At 45.8% G+C, this 14069-nt stretch overlaps 1 protein-coding gene across 2 annotated transcripts; it reads right to left on the bottom strand.

Annotated features, from left to right (window-relative positions):
- On the bottom strand, positions 1-13974 carry SAR1B (secretion associated Ras related GTPase 1B). Of its 2 annotated transcripts, none has more exons than XM_071570214.1 (7): positions 13868-13974; positions 8760-8830; positions 4971-5090; positions 4143-4208; positions 3752-3855; positions 3461-3592; positions 1-2897 (listed from the first exon to the last, which is right to left on the bottom strand). In XM_071570214.1, exons 2-7 carry the CDS (start codon positions 8812-8814, stop codon positions 2781-2783), a joined length of 594 nt encoding a protein of 197 aa, XP_071426315.1. In that variant the 5' UTR covers positions 8815-8830; positions 13868-13974; the 3' UTR covers positions 1-2780. The 2 variants fall into 2 exon arrangements, with proteins under 2 accessions (XP_071426315.1, XP_071426313.1); XM_071570212.1 differs by having other exon boundaries at positions 13788-13873.
- Between the last annotated feature and the right edge of the window lie 95 nt (positions 13975-14069).

Here is a 14069-nt window from a genome sequence, read left to right as displayed (position 1 = left end):
GACACTTCATAAATAACATCTTTATTAATGAGTTTTCTTTTTCACATTCTTTAAAGTGATGTTTAATTAAAATCTGCATAGTCAAGAGTGCAAAAACAAAAAAAAATCATAGAAGTCAGACACAAATGTGAATGTTGTTTTTGTTTAAGAAAGACTGGCCAGTCATAGGAGTAAGATAGAAATAAATGGCCAGGGAGCTGTGGGGGGCAGTGGGGATGAGACCCACCAGGAAAACTCAGTAGTACATTTGTCTGTCAATGAAATCTTCACACAAAGACACACAACACTCATTCACATTTATGTGCACAACAGAAGGTAAACTACAGAAGAAAGGTCCTTCCTGTGCTGAATGAAATGAAACAGAGCAAGAGAACCTGTGTATTTCTGAGTGTTGATCAGCTGCTCCCACAATGGGAACCACTCCAAAACCCAGGTGGATAAACACAAGGTCCAGATTTCTCCAAGCCCTTACTGCAACCACAGCATCCTACAGCAGGAACCAGGAAATCTGAGCCTTTCCATAACTCTGGGAGTCACTCTTAACACACACTTTTAAAGCACTATCACCTTTTTCAGTCTCTAACAGGATTACCCCTTTCTTTACTGCTGTTGGACACGGTTGGGGGGCAGAGCAGCTGAAGAGGACCCTCCATGCCCATGCAATGGCTCAGCCTGTGGAAGTGCAGCAGAACATCCCCACCTCCAGCTTCATTTCCATAAGCACAGGCAACACAGTCTCTCCCATCAACACCACAATGTGACTCTGCAAGTAGTACCTTTAATATTTGCACCATCTAGTGATTCAGCTGCTGTCCTCTGCATTATAACCACCATCAGAAAAAGCCAGAGAACAAACCAAGAGGCACTTCCTCTGCCTCATGGCTGTAGGGAGTGAAGACTCACACTCTGTCCACAGGATGGTGAGAGGCCACTTCTTACCTCCAGTTCTGATTTGTGCAGCAGAGACATCACAGCTGAGCTCTGCTGGAAATGCAGAATTCTCCTGAGTTGGTCAGTTGGAAAAGCCATCTGATGCCATCACACTGAACTTCACTGTGCACAAACTGGGCTTAATGCTCTGCATATGCTTCTGCAGTAATAAACTTCATTTACAATTTACATCAGATAGCTTCTGAATTATTCACCTCACTCAGATGCACAGTCTGGGACTGTGGGGAACTGATCATCAATATTCAATCATATCAGTTCAGGTTTGGGCAAGGAATAAGTCTCATCTATTTGCTGTGAGCCTACAGGCTTTAAATCTGAGATTCCATCCCAGAGAAAGTTATTAATGCAATCAAACCAGTTAGAAATATTTTCTGCCATTACTGGAAATGTAAGGCCTAAAGTATTTTGGAGACCTACAACAAGAAGTAAAAGGGATTCAGTAAAACTTGCAGCAGTTTGTACCTGTACAAGGGGAGAACAAAGTACACAGAGAAACTCAAACCCATCCCTGTGAAATGGTGACTCCAGGGCTGAAACCACCACCTTCATTTGGCAAATTGAAAGAAAAGATCCCCAGCACATGGAAGCACCAACCACAGCTCTCAGCCAGCACCAATGAAATGCTGACAGACATCACCCTTTCCTCAAAGAGAACCTGCTTTCTCCTGGGGAAACCAACACACTCAAAGACAGGGAAAAACAGTCAAAGACTGGAAATAGGGACTGCAGAAAAGTGACTTTTACCCAGAAATGAGTCCCCTGGGCAGGCAGCAGCTGCCCCACTGGCCAGGTCAGGGCAACACCACATAGAAGAATCCATCTTGTCCCAGTTTAAAATACCAAACACAAAACTGGCCAATTGGTGTGAGCTGATAAATTTTCACAAGCACCTTTTTTTTCTGGGCAAATCTTGTGGCAGACCCAAAAATGAATGAAATTGGAAACAGGTTATTTAGTGCAGTGGTATTCTTAATTTCTTCAGAAAAAACCCTCTATTTCTTGTGCCAAATTGGGGGTTTAATTCAAGAGACCAGTAGATTTAAAACCACTTTTGATATTAGTTCAAGATTTGCTTTGGCATATCTAATTCACATTATTTGTATTTTTGGTGATTATAAGGACATCATATTATATTTTTCCTTTTTAATGAAAAACCCTAAAATAAATGCAATTTTGTAGCCTGAAAACCCCCACCTTATTCTAACCTACAACAAAACTACTTTGTGGTCTGCTGTGTTTCAGGAAAATATCCCACATATTCAGATCACCAGGCAGCCTCACTAGTTAAGACACATTAAAATGAAACATTTCCCATTAAAGTTGCCAAAAACTGGATTTAAATTTATTGCATGACGTTGCATAAGAAAGTGTATTATTGAAAACTGTAAGGCATCATGCAATTACCCATCAGCTAATTATTTATTATTCCTTGAAAGATGGTTATATACTCTAAAGTTATAAAACCAGTTTTCAAAAAAGTACATAAAAAAATTTAACATAAGCATTAAATATTTTTTCACATGTTCATCGTTTTCAGCTGTTAAAAAGTGCATTCAAACATACTGGAAAGTTGCTCTGACCAACAATGGTGCTGGAGACTCATTAAATTAAAAGCTGCAAAAGGATGTTGCAGGGGATTAGAAAGCTCACAGGTCGTGGTATTTAAACTTGAAATAATTTTTCAATCCTCACGCTTATAATTCAGCATCAATGGCATAATTAGCTAAAAATGTGTATTTTTATAGTGAACAGTCAAATGAATTCAAGTTATGGACACTGAGTGATGAGGGAGGAGCAGACCCATCGGAGGGCAGGGGTGCTGGGCACCCTCAGTTCATGTACTGGGCCATCCAGCGGAACCCCTCCCCGTAGCCTTGTCTCTTCAGCACACTGCACATGAACACCTCCAGGGGCCTGGCATTCAGCTCCTTCAGGGGGGTGCTGCCCTGCAGGGACACACAGACACCCCCAGTTACAGCTCCCCAACAGAACAACACCCGCAGTGCACGGACGTTTGTTTCTGTGCAATGCTGGCACTCAACTTGTGTTGGATACTGAGATTTAGAAAATAAATTCATCTAAAAGCATAGAAGGGGTTGGAAGGGACATTAAAGCCCATCGAGTTCCACCCCCTGCCATGGACAGGGACACCTCCCACCAGCCCAGGTTGCTCCAAGCCCTGTCCAACCTTGCCTGGGACACTCCCAGGGATGGGGCAGCCACAGCTGCTCTGGGCACCCTCACGGAGACCAGGGCAGGCCCTCCTAATCTTGTATGTTGCAAGCTGAATATCATGTAATTAAGTTGGAGCAGAGATGCTTCTACACACTCCAAGAGACCCCAGAACTCATTCCATATACTGTTATTATGTGCTAAGTATTCTATAAATTAAAAAACCCACTTATTTTGTGTTGCTGGAGTGAACCAGGGTCAACACACAAATAAGGCAAACAAACTCCCTAACAAAAAACCCACGAAAAAAAAAAGAAAAATAAAAAAGAAGCAATACCTTTCCTGTTGTCTGGCCATACAGACCAAATGTCTCTCGTAGCCTTTCTTCACTGATGGCTTCTGGTCTGTCAATCTTGTTACCAAGAATTAGGATAGGCACATTAGCAATAGTTTCATCTGTCATTAGTGACTACAGAGGGAAGCAGAAAGAAGGAGTGATGAGTTCAGAATACAGGTCAGATCCCTGCTACTCATGTGCAGGTGACAGCAGAGCTCTGTTGGATATGGGTGTTTGAGCTGAGCTCTGAGAAGTGAAAGGTCAAACTTTCAAAAGCTTATTTAAACTTACATCAAGTTCTTCTTTTGACTCAAGCAACCTTTCATGGTCTGCACAGTCCACCAGGAACACAATGCCATTAATAGCAGGCAGGTAGTTCTTCCACACTCTGCGAGCTGCAGGGAAAATGGGAATTAAAAATAAAAGGGAATTATACCCAAATTCAGTGATGCACATTGGTAATTAAGAAACAACAGGTGTGTGGGAAGGTTATTTAATTTCTTTTTAAAGTTTTAGCTTATGTTGCCAGTCTTTGCCATGCAAATTTGTGTTCTAGAAAGCTTGAAATAACACAGCAAAAGTATCACTCTCTTTACTGTTATCACTGCTCTATCCCACAAGACACTGATGCATAGAAACTTCTTTTGTTTCCCCAAGAATTGTGCCAATAAAGTTAAGTTACCTTGAGCATGTCCACCCAGATCGAAGGTAGTGAAAGTCATGCCAGCAATTGTCAGCTCTTCTGAAGCTGCAAACACAGAATTACGTGATTTATGTGAAGATTGTGCAGTGCAGTGGAACAGTCTGACCTTCTAGCACATAGACTTTACTTTTTATCTTGGTTCTTTCCAGTATTTTGTTATTCAAGAAGCAAATGAGAGTAATACACTCTCTCAAAATCAACGACACGTTTGTGTCACACCACAATGTTATTAACCATTAAAGCACGTGTGAAATAAAGTATCTACAACACTAAGAACAGCAGACAGTGTTCATACATTATTTATCCCTACATATCACACAAACAACAGTTGGCTCTGGCATCTGGTTTGCCAAAAAGATGGCATTTTGTGTCCAATACTGTGCAAGGTTTCTCCTCTTCACATCCTTTCCCAATTGCTCACCTCCAATCCACATTTTCAACCTGTGCTGAACTTTTTCTCCTGCAAGGTTACCAGGATAACAATTACACAGCAACCTTTGAGACAAACTCTAATTTTCCAGCTACACAGAGAAGCTGTTCCCAAAAATTGCAAGTCCTTCTTCCCCACAGCTTCTGTAATATAAACTCTCAACTTCATCATTCTGCTTGTTACTCACCTCTTAAATTTAAATGTAACACACTGAACTATCCTACACACATTTCTTTTCTAATATTTACTTGAACTATCTACAGATTGCAATCCCCAAATCTCTTTGTTTCTCCCACTGCACTGTTGGCCTTATGATGCATAATCAGATCCCACTTTTCCTGCAACCCTTCCAACACTTCCCAGCAATGGAAACTCACTGGGGTGTAACGTGGGGACGTGTTGCCCCAGTCTGTCATCTTTGAGCATGTGCAGCAGTGTAGTTTTTCCAGCATTGTCCAGTCCAAGAAACACTAGTTTGCCTGATTTCTTGTACAGTCCTAGAACAAAGAAGGATCTAGTGAATAATCAGTTCCACTGGTGGGAGCTCATTTCCAGCACCAGAGATGAGTTTGCTCCCAGGAACAAAGTGTTACAGTCACAGTACAAAATACAGGTCAGCCAAGCTCCAGCACACACTTTATCAGTGCCCTTTATCCATGTTCTCCTCCTTGGACAAACTACATTCCCACTTGCCACGTGCCTGCTGGACCAGGCACCATGTACAGCTTGGCAGGAGGGGGAGAGGCACAAAACTGATGCAAATGTCCTGTATCAGAAATAGTGTGGCCAGCAGGCCCAGGCAGGGACCCTTCCCCTGTACCCAGCAGTGGTGAGGCCACACCTTGAGTGTTGTGTTCAGTTCTGGGCCCCTCAGTTCAGGAAAGAGATTGAGGGGCTGGAGCGGGGCCAGAGAAGAGCAACGAGGCTGGAGAAGGGACTGGATGTGGCTCTGAGTGTCCTCTGAAACACCTCCAGGGACAGAGAATCCACCATGTCTTGATCCAACCCCACTGTGATCACCAGCCCAGGGCACAGAGTGCCCCACTCTGTGCCCTGGGCTGGTGATCACAGTAGGGTTGGATCAAGGGTTGATGATCTCAGAGGTCTCTTCCAACCCAACTGAGAAGAGAAGAGCAACGAGGCTGGAGAAGGGACTGGAGCACAAGTGCTGTGGGGAGAGGCTGAGGGAGCTGGGGGTGTTCAGCCTGGAGAAGAGGAGGCTCAGAGGTGACCTCAGCACTGTCTGGAACTCCCTGAAGGGAAGTTCTGGCCAGGTGGGGGTTGGTCTCTTCTCCCAGGCACTCAGCAATAGGACAAGGGGGCATGATGGGCTCAAGCTCTGCCAGGGGAAATTGAAGTTGGAGAGCAGAAAAAAATTCTTTGCAGAGAGAGTGCTCAGGGATTGGAATGGGCTGCCCAGAGAGGGGGTGGATTCCCCATCCCTGGAGGTTTTTAAGGTGAGCTTGGCTGTGGCACTGAGTGCCATGATCTGGTAAAGGGACTGGAGTTGGACCAAGCGTTGGGCTTGATGATCTCAGAGGTCTTTTCCACCCCAATCCATTCTATGATTCTGTGATTCTAATGTGTCACTCATGGAAATGCATTCACAATATCTTAGGAAAAGCACTCCTGAACAGCACTGACATTGCCAGTGTAGTTTGCTCTGCCCCACCAAAAGGCCAGTTCTGCTCCCAGGAGCTGAAAGGTGGGTGTGCAGGTCCAGCACTAACCTGACCCTGCACAGAGGGTGCTTTGCTCAGCTGCTCCAACTACAGCAAAACACTTGTCTAAGGCAAGAAGAAAATTCAGACTTCAATCAGAATATTACAGAGAAATTGGTTTCAATGTCAAAAGTCATAATTAGTGTAGGTATGAATCCTGTAATGCTGGGCCATACATTATTTGGGCAAAAAGTAACTTTCACCCATACTCCCAGGAAAACTGTTGGTTACATCCCAAATGGCATCATCAGGGCACCTCTGGCACACTTGCTGCCATGTGACAATGCTTTCATAAAAGGAAAAAGAAATTTCATTTCCATCGATTGTCATCTTTATAAAAAGGACTTTTCCCCTCCTCCTCCCCTCTACTTGTAAACCCAGAAATGCAACAGTTGTTGTGAAGGAGAGGAAAGATGTTTAAAACACGAACACCATATTTTCCTAATACTGGAGATTATCAAAGGGCAATTCTCTTATAACTTGTCAACACTACATCCTCTGCCAGAATTACTTTTCACTGCTTCAAACTGATTGATATTCAAAGTAAAACATTAAGATAAATCAAACTTAAAACCAAAAAATCAGTCCTGTTCTGTAGTGACAAAACCTGCCCTGTCTAATGTGTTATCCTCATGTGTGTTTTCTGTGGTGGGATTTTAAGCCAGGCTTGATGATGGCACAGCATTCCAGGGGCACAGCATTCCAGGGGCACAGCATTCCAGGGGCACAGCATTCCAGGGGCACAGGTGCCTCTGCCCAGAAGACCTTTACACCACTGCTGTTTGCTCACCTCTGCCTCTCAGCTAATCTCTGGGATCACATTCCAGAGGGATTTGTGTAACTTCCACAAATGAACGTGCTCTCATATTCCTCAGTTTATTTAATTAATGATCTTTATTACTCCAGGTCCCATAGAATGTCCTCACAGTTGTTTCAATACAACAGCTCTTACTTCCCAAACTCACCTTTCTCACATATGGATATTAACTGTGGAACTACAGAGTGGAGGAGAAAGTATTAATGTTTACAGAGAAAGAAACAACATTTTCATATATTAACTTATATCAGAGTAAAAACTTACAAGTTAAACAAAATCCTATTCACCTACAGTAAAACAATAATACTTTTGCCACTCTCAGCCAACACATCCAGGAGTCTTTGCTCCCCAGTGAGATGTTGCTGCTTTCTCCAAGACATTTCATGCTTCCCAAGTGTCTTTCAGAGAAACATAAGAGTGACAAGCAGCAAGAATTCAGCCATTTGCTACACCAAGACTGGAGCTTTTATATATACATAAAAAGATATTCTCTGTGTATTCCAAAGTACATGTGAGCAAAGATGCACTTCCAAAAGCACAGGACAGCACAGGGAACTGTGGGGAGCTTCCCAAGGGTTATGATCAGCCTCCTTCAACTGTGAATACAACTGAGAATGAAAAGTGTTTCTTTTCCAAAAAGAGAGACATATTGAAAGTAATTCTCCTTCCTGCTTGAAGCTCCACATCTTTCCCCAGAATCAGCCTCTGCCTGCAGGGGAATGGAAGGGCAGGGCAGTGTGCAGTGATCACTGCACAGCTCAGGAGGAGCAGATAAGAAAGATTAGTCAACTTAGTTAAAATTTCACTGGCTAAGATTTCAATAGCAGGCCAAGGGTCTAGCATTCAAAAGCTTTAAACTTTCAACTGATAAAGGGAGGTGGCACAGCCTGCCATGATTCCTCAGCCTCAAATGCTTTCTGACCACTTCAATAAAATCCTTCGAACTTGGAAATTGTGCCTTTCACCTCTAAGATCTGCAACCTCCATTCCTTCCTTTAGTATCCTCCTGGTTGTGGGTTCCTTTTCCCTCCCTGTTAATCACAAGCCAATATTTCACCTTGGACTGATGGGGATTGCAGACTCTTTGGGCCAGGGAATAATTTTCTGAGGTCCCTGAGCAGATGCCAGGGGAGTTTCATGCTGATCTGTGTGACACCAGTCACAGAGCAATGCACTGCTGAACACGAGAAAGGGCTTCAATATCTGTCACTGGCTTTTTGTAGACAGTCCCTCCTAATTGGATTCTGAAGGAATATCCTCATGTGCAAAAGAACTGAACTAAAATAACTGAGTTCAGGTCTTTACAGCAGAGAAAAATCAGAAGGTTCATAAAAGCCAAGTGAATTACACCACTTTATATGTAGTATGAGTAGAAAAGTCCAACATATTATGATCATGAAAGAAAAATATATTTTTTTCAAGAAGTGAAGGATTAATGCAGGATTGAGTGGAGCACAAACTCTGGAAATGCTCAGTATTGATAAGTGAAACTTTTGTTTGAATGTTACTGACTGTACACCAAAGAAAATATTATTATTTAACCAACGGCCTCCTTTGAAGATAACAGAGGTGAACAGACATTTATAGAGAATAGAAGAAAGGAAAAGTCCCAAACAATAAAGACTTACCTAAAAACTGTAACACGCTGCTGAAACCACTGTAAATCCAATCAAACAGGAACATATCTGAATCTTATAGTCTGAAATAAACAGAAAATATAATGCATTTAAGATCTGCCAGAACAGCACATTAAGCATAGTAAAATATTTATAGGTAACAAAAGTAATTCAAAGTTCTGGGTTAAAAAGCAATTTAGTCTTGGTAAACTGTCATGGACCAATAAAGTGACCCCCAAACCCATTAAAAATTAGTGTAGAAATGGAAAACAGAATCCAGACCTTGTTATTCAATATCAAAGACTTTCTCCTGCCTTGGGAAAACATGATGTGAACTGAAGTTTTGGCAAGAAGTAAATATAGTTTTACTCTAGGTATGATTTGGTGGAGGTGTGTGATGACCCACTGAAGATTTCAAACTGGATCTTCACATCCAGTTTGCAACTGGGAAAAAGTGGCACTTTGGAGAGGGCACTGGAGGGACATCACTGCAGGGTCAGTGCTCCAGGCACCCCTGGGAGCTGCTGGGGTTCAAAGCAGAGGCAATAAGGACGAAGAAGTTTTGTAGAGTTGACTCCAGAGAAGTTCAATGCTAAATAAATTCCTGTTGTCCACAGAGAACCTGTTTGTTTGGCTTGTGATGGGAAACCACTACCTAAGCACAAAGCTCTGGAATTGCAATTCAAAGGTGGTCACCTTCTGTATTGACCTGCACAGGCTGCCAGAATTGAAACCTCACATGCAGAACTTCTGTGTGAAAAACCCCACTAGGACACCATGATTGCCCCTGAATTCCTTCAGCTCAGACTCAAGAACAGAAGGCTGAGCTGAGAGCCATCACCAGGGTCACTGCATAGCCATGAGCAATTAATTTCCCAGCTTTCATCTTAATTTCCTCATTATCTAAAGTGAGGATAATCACAGAATCATTATAGTTGAAGAAGACCTCTAAACTCATTGAGTCCAACTGTTAGCCCAGCACCAGCATGTTCAACACAAACCCTGTGGGCCACACAGCTTTGGGATGGGACACTTCCAGGGATGGCGACTCCACCACTGCACTGGGCAGCTGTGCCAGGGCCTGACCACCCTTTCAGGGAAGACATTTTTCCCAGTATCTAATCAGAACCTCCCCTGGCACAACCTGAGGCTGTTTCCTCTCCTCCTGTCCCTGTTCCCTGGAGCAGAGCCCGATCCCACCTGGCTCCTTCCTTCTGGCAGGGAGTTGCACAGAGTGAGAAGGTCCCCCTGAGCCTCCTCTTCTCCAGGCTGAGCCCCTCGAGGTGCTCCTCATTAGACTCGTGCTCCAAACCACATTGAAAGCATCAGTTTGACACACTGAACTAGTATCTAGCATAAAAACCTCTGGAAAGACTAAAGGGCACCATCCTTGGAAGTGTTTAGCCAGCTAATTCCTGCTGGAATGTGTGACCCTGCAGACACCGGAGTCCGACTGTGCTGGGGAAGCTGCTCTGCACTGCCGGGCACAGCTCCTGCCACACTGCCTGGAAACTGCAGGGCTGCTCTGGGGCATCCCAAGAGGAGCTCAGGGCAGCTCTGAGCCCGGAGAACAGCACACGGGAGCCAAAACACAGGGCTGACCCAGGCCAAAATCCAGGCATCTGCCAGAGCAATCAAACTCGTGACAAGGAAGAGTTTCTCTGCGACACAACAACAGGTACCTCACACGAAGATAACGTGGAAGGAGGAGGAGAGAGTATTCAAATGATGTTTGCTTGCACAGGAACAGAATCTGTTCAGATGACGAAGCACCAGGTGTCTTGGTTTCGCCACAACTAACCCTGAAACCTTTACCCACGTCTACATTACCCTGAACAACTCATCAGCTGCTACAGGCACAGGCTGTGAGAATACAAATCAAATCTGCTTGTCAATGCACAAACACCCAGTTACACAACGTCATGACTGACACTGTCCCTTGCCTGGCTAAAAAGCAAAGGTCAAGAGTAAGTAAACATGGCAGGAGACACACGTCAGCAGATTTATTTATTGCTTGAGCAAAATACCAATGGAGAAAAGCCTCTGTGGGGCTTAGGAAAAGCATCGACTCAAGTAACCTGCAAATCAGGGCAAACAGCATGAGGGAAGAGAAGTGCTCAGCTTTCTGGGGTGACAGTAACTTCAGCTGTATTAAGCTTTTCCATCTATTGAACTTGTGTTTACAAAAAACATCAACCAAAACAACCTCCGTGCATTAGAGAAAAATCTTGAAGGGGTGAGATTTAAATGAGTAACGTGAGAATAGGATTATTCCACAAACATGTTAAGTGGCCTTAACATGGGTTCAATTTCCATCAGCATGAGGAAAGTGGTGTTAGAAACACAGCTACCCAAATCCTCCCAGAACAGCCTCCGTATCAGCTGGCAGCAGTTACAGGAAAACACCTTCCAAATGGGGAAAAAATGGCCAGCTAATTGCACAGGCACACAGGCAATATTTGAATAGAGATATTAAATCTACTCTTATCACACAGGAAAAGTAACCACATAATTCACAGCCGTGTCAAACCCAAGCACTGCAGTGGCTCTGCACTGGTACCCAGAGGTGTTACACTGCAAGCAGGTCCCAGCCAGAGCTGTGACAATTTTGGGAGGGCTGAGGCTGTTGAATAGACATGGCCTCAAACTCTCAGGCTCATGTTAAAAGCACCATAAAAGCAGAACAATGATGACTGCAGCAGTCACTGTTCACAACTCACCACGAAGCCAAAGATACTATTTAAAGGTCATTTCAAGGGTTCACTTGTAAATAATCTGCTGCAAGCAGACAGAAGCTTTGAATTAAAAACTGTGCTGGACCAAGTCAGTCTCTGATACCACCTACTTTTACAGACATCACCAACTCTCTGTGCCTCCTCCATAAAGATACCAAGGTTCACTTCCCAGCATCAATGACAGATGGGCTGCCACAGAAAAATGTCCCCAACAACCCTGGTGAGTGTTATTTCATCAGCAAAGTATCACCCAGTACCTCCTGTGGAGCCCTGTCCACCACCCCATAGTCAAGGACTTACTGGAGACTATTTCTGGCTATGGGGAGTGAGGAATTCCCACACAGTGGCTGTGGCAACACCCTGAGCCAGCCTCCCCAAGGGAATGCTGCTGACAGCACGGACCAGCAAGCAAACTCACACTTCTTCTATATTCTGAAAACTAGGAAGTTTTTTCTCCTACTCTCAACTCGCATTTTTTCTAGGTAAAAATTCATCATTTCACTTCCAAACCTTAGGACAGCATTACTACCCAAGCCTGTAAAGTTTAGTTAGGAGTGGATAGAAAAATTTTAAAGACAGTTTTAAATGCCTTTATGGGACAATCAGGTAACAGAAAGCAGTGACACCCAAGCTGAACAGCTCTTGCAGGAACTGGGAACACACTGTGCTGTGCCTGTGTGGGGACTGTCAGGAAGAAACCTCTGGCCAGCCTGACTGCTCCAAACCTGCACCCCAGAAGCAGCTCAGACCCAAAACACAACCTGCAAGAAACAGCTCAAAGTCTACTGCCAAGGGTGTATTTTTAGTTTTTCAAGTAGGATCTAAATATGATCACTCCAAAGTTACAATTTCACACGTGAGATGTTACCACAGCCAACAAAACCCAGAATGCCCAAGAAACTCAGAGAATAAACTGGTGCCTTCTACAGCACAGCTTATTCTGTGACACTGCCCTGGGATGTTGTATTTTAGAGGGTGAAGAAAGGGACAGAGATAGAAAATGAGGTGATGGGATAGACTTTCTCTGGGTATTTTAATGAGTATTGAAAGCAAGTTCTCTTTGAGACAGCAAAGAGTTTACCTGTGAAGGCAGCACTGCCACACACACACTGCTCAGGGCAGCGGGCCCAAAGCCCAGCTGGCACAGCACATCCTTAGGGAAAAACCTCACCAGTAACAACCTCTGGAGAAACAACCACCCTCAGACTGGCACTGCCAGGTTGGTACAGCGTGGCACAGGCTGCCCTGGGAGGCTGTGGGGCCACCGAGCACACACTGTCATTGTACACACACACACACACACACACACACACACACACACACACACACACACAGTCATTGAACACACACACACACAGTCATTGAACACACACACACACAGTCATTGAACACACACACGAACAAACTGTCATTGCACACACACTGTCACTGACACTGCACACACACTGCACACACACACACAGTCACTGTCATTGCACACACACACACACACACACACACAGAGTCACTGCACACACACTGTCACTGTCATTGCACACACACACAGAGTCACTGCACACACACAGTCACTGCACACACACTGTCACTGTCATCGCACACACACACTGTCATTGCACACACACTGTCACTGTCATTGCACACACACACTGTCATTGCACACACACTGTCACTGTCATTGCACACACACACACACAGTCACTGCACACACACTCTGTTATTGCACACACACACTGTCACTGCACACACACACACACACACACTGACACTGAACACACACAGTCACAGTCACTGCACACACACAGTCACAGTCACTGTACACACACACACACACACACACACACACACACACAGTCACTGCACACACACAGTCACAGTCACTGCACACACACTGACACTGCACATACACTGTCACATGGCAGGGCCCCCACCGGTCCCGGGGCTGCCCGGGGAGAGGAGGAGAGGCCGGGAAGGAGCGAAGGAAAGCAGGGAAGGAGAGAACGGAAGGAAGGAAGGGAGGGCAGGAGGGAGCCGCCCCAGCCTCTCGCCCCGCGCAGGCCGCGGCCCCCCGGGGCCCTCAGGGACCCCCGGCCCAGGCCGGCGCCGAGGCCGCTGCCGGTAGGACACAGGCAGGGCCCGGAGCGGCCCGGCCGGGGCGGACACACCGCGCAGTGCTCACCCCGCGCCGAGCCTGGGGCACCCCGGGACCCAACACCGACAGGCACCGACACAGAGAGCGGCACGGCACGGACAGACCGCGGCACCCGCCGGCACCGACCGGCACTCACGGACATCCGCCGGTACCCACCGGCACTCCCGGACACGCACCGGCACCCCCGGACACCCCTGGACACGCACGGGCACCCCCCGGCACTCCCGGACACTCACCCGCGGCTGCGCCCGCTCCGCCCCCGCCGCTCCTTCCGCCACCGGCGCCCGCGGCGCGCGCACTCGGCGGGCTCGGCCGCGCTCGGCTCTGTTCGGCCCCGCTCGGCTTTGTTCGGCCCCGCTCGGCTCTGTTCGGCCGCGCTCGGCTCTGTTCGGCCCCGCTCGGCTTTGTTCGGCCCCGCTCGGCTCTGTTCGGCCCCGC

This window comes from Pithys albifrons, chromosome 15 (genome assembly GCF_047495875.1).
Source record: "Pithys albifrons albifrons isolate INPA30051 chromosome 15, PitAlb_v1, whole genome shotgun sequence".
Taxonomy (NCBI): Eukaryota; Metazoa; Chordata; class Aves; order Passeriformes; family Thamnophilidae; genus Pithys; species Pithys albifrons.
The sequence above is the reverse complement of the archived record's forward strand: the minus strand, read 5'-3'. Positions and strand labels throughout refer to the sequence as shown.

Bases quoted from the DNA above. Each gene is read 5' to 3' on its own strand.
- SAR1B (XM_071570214.1), bottom strand. From the start codon at position 8,814: ATGTTCCTGTTTGATTGGATTTACAGTGGTTTCAGCAGCGTGTTACAG. The intron at 5,091-8,759 runs GTAAGTCTTTAT...TCTTTGTTCTAG, and splicing joins CAGCGTGTTACAGTTTTTAG to GACTGTACAAGAAATCAGGC. The intron at 4,209-4,970 runs GTGAGTTTCCAT...CTGTGTTTGCAG, and splicing joins CGTCCCCACGTTACACCCCA to CTTCAGAAGAGCTGACAATT.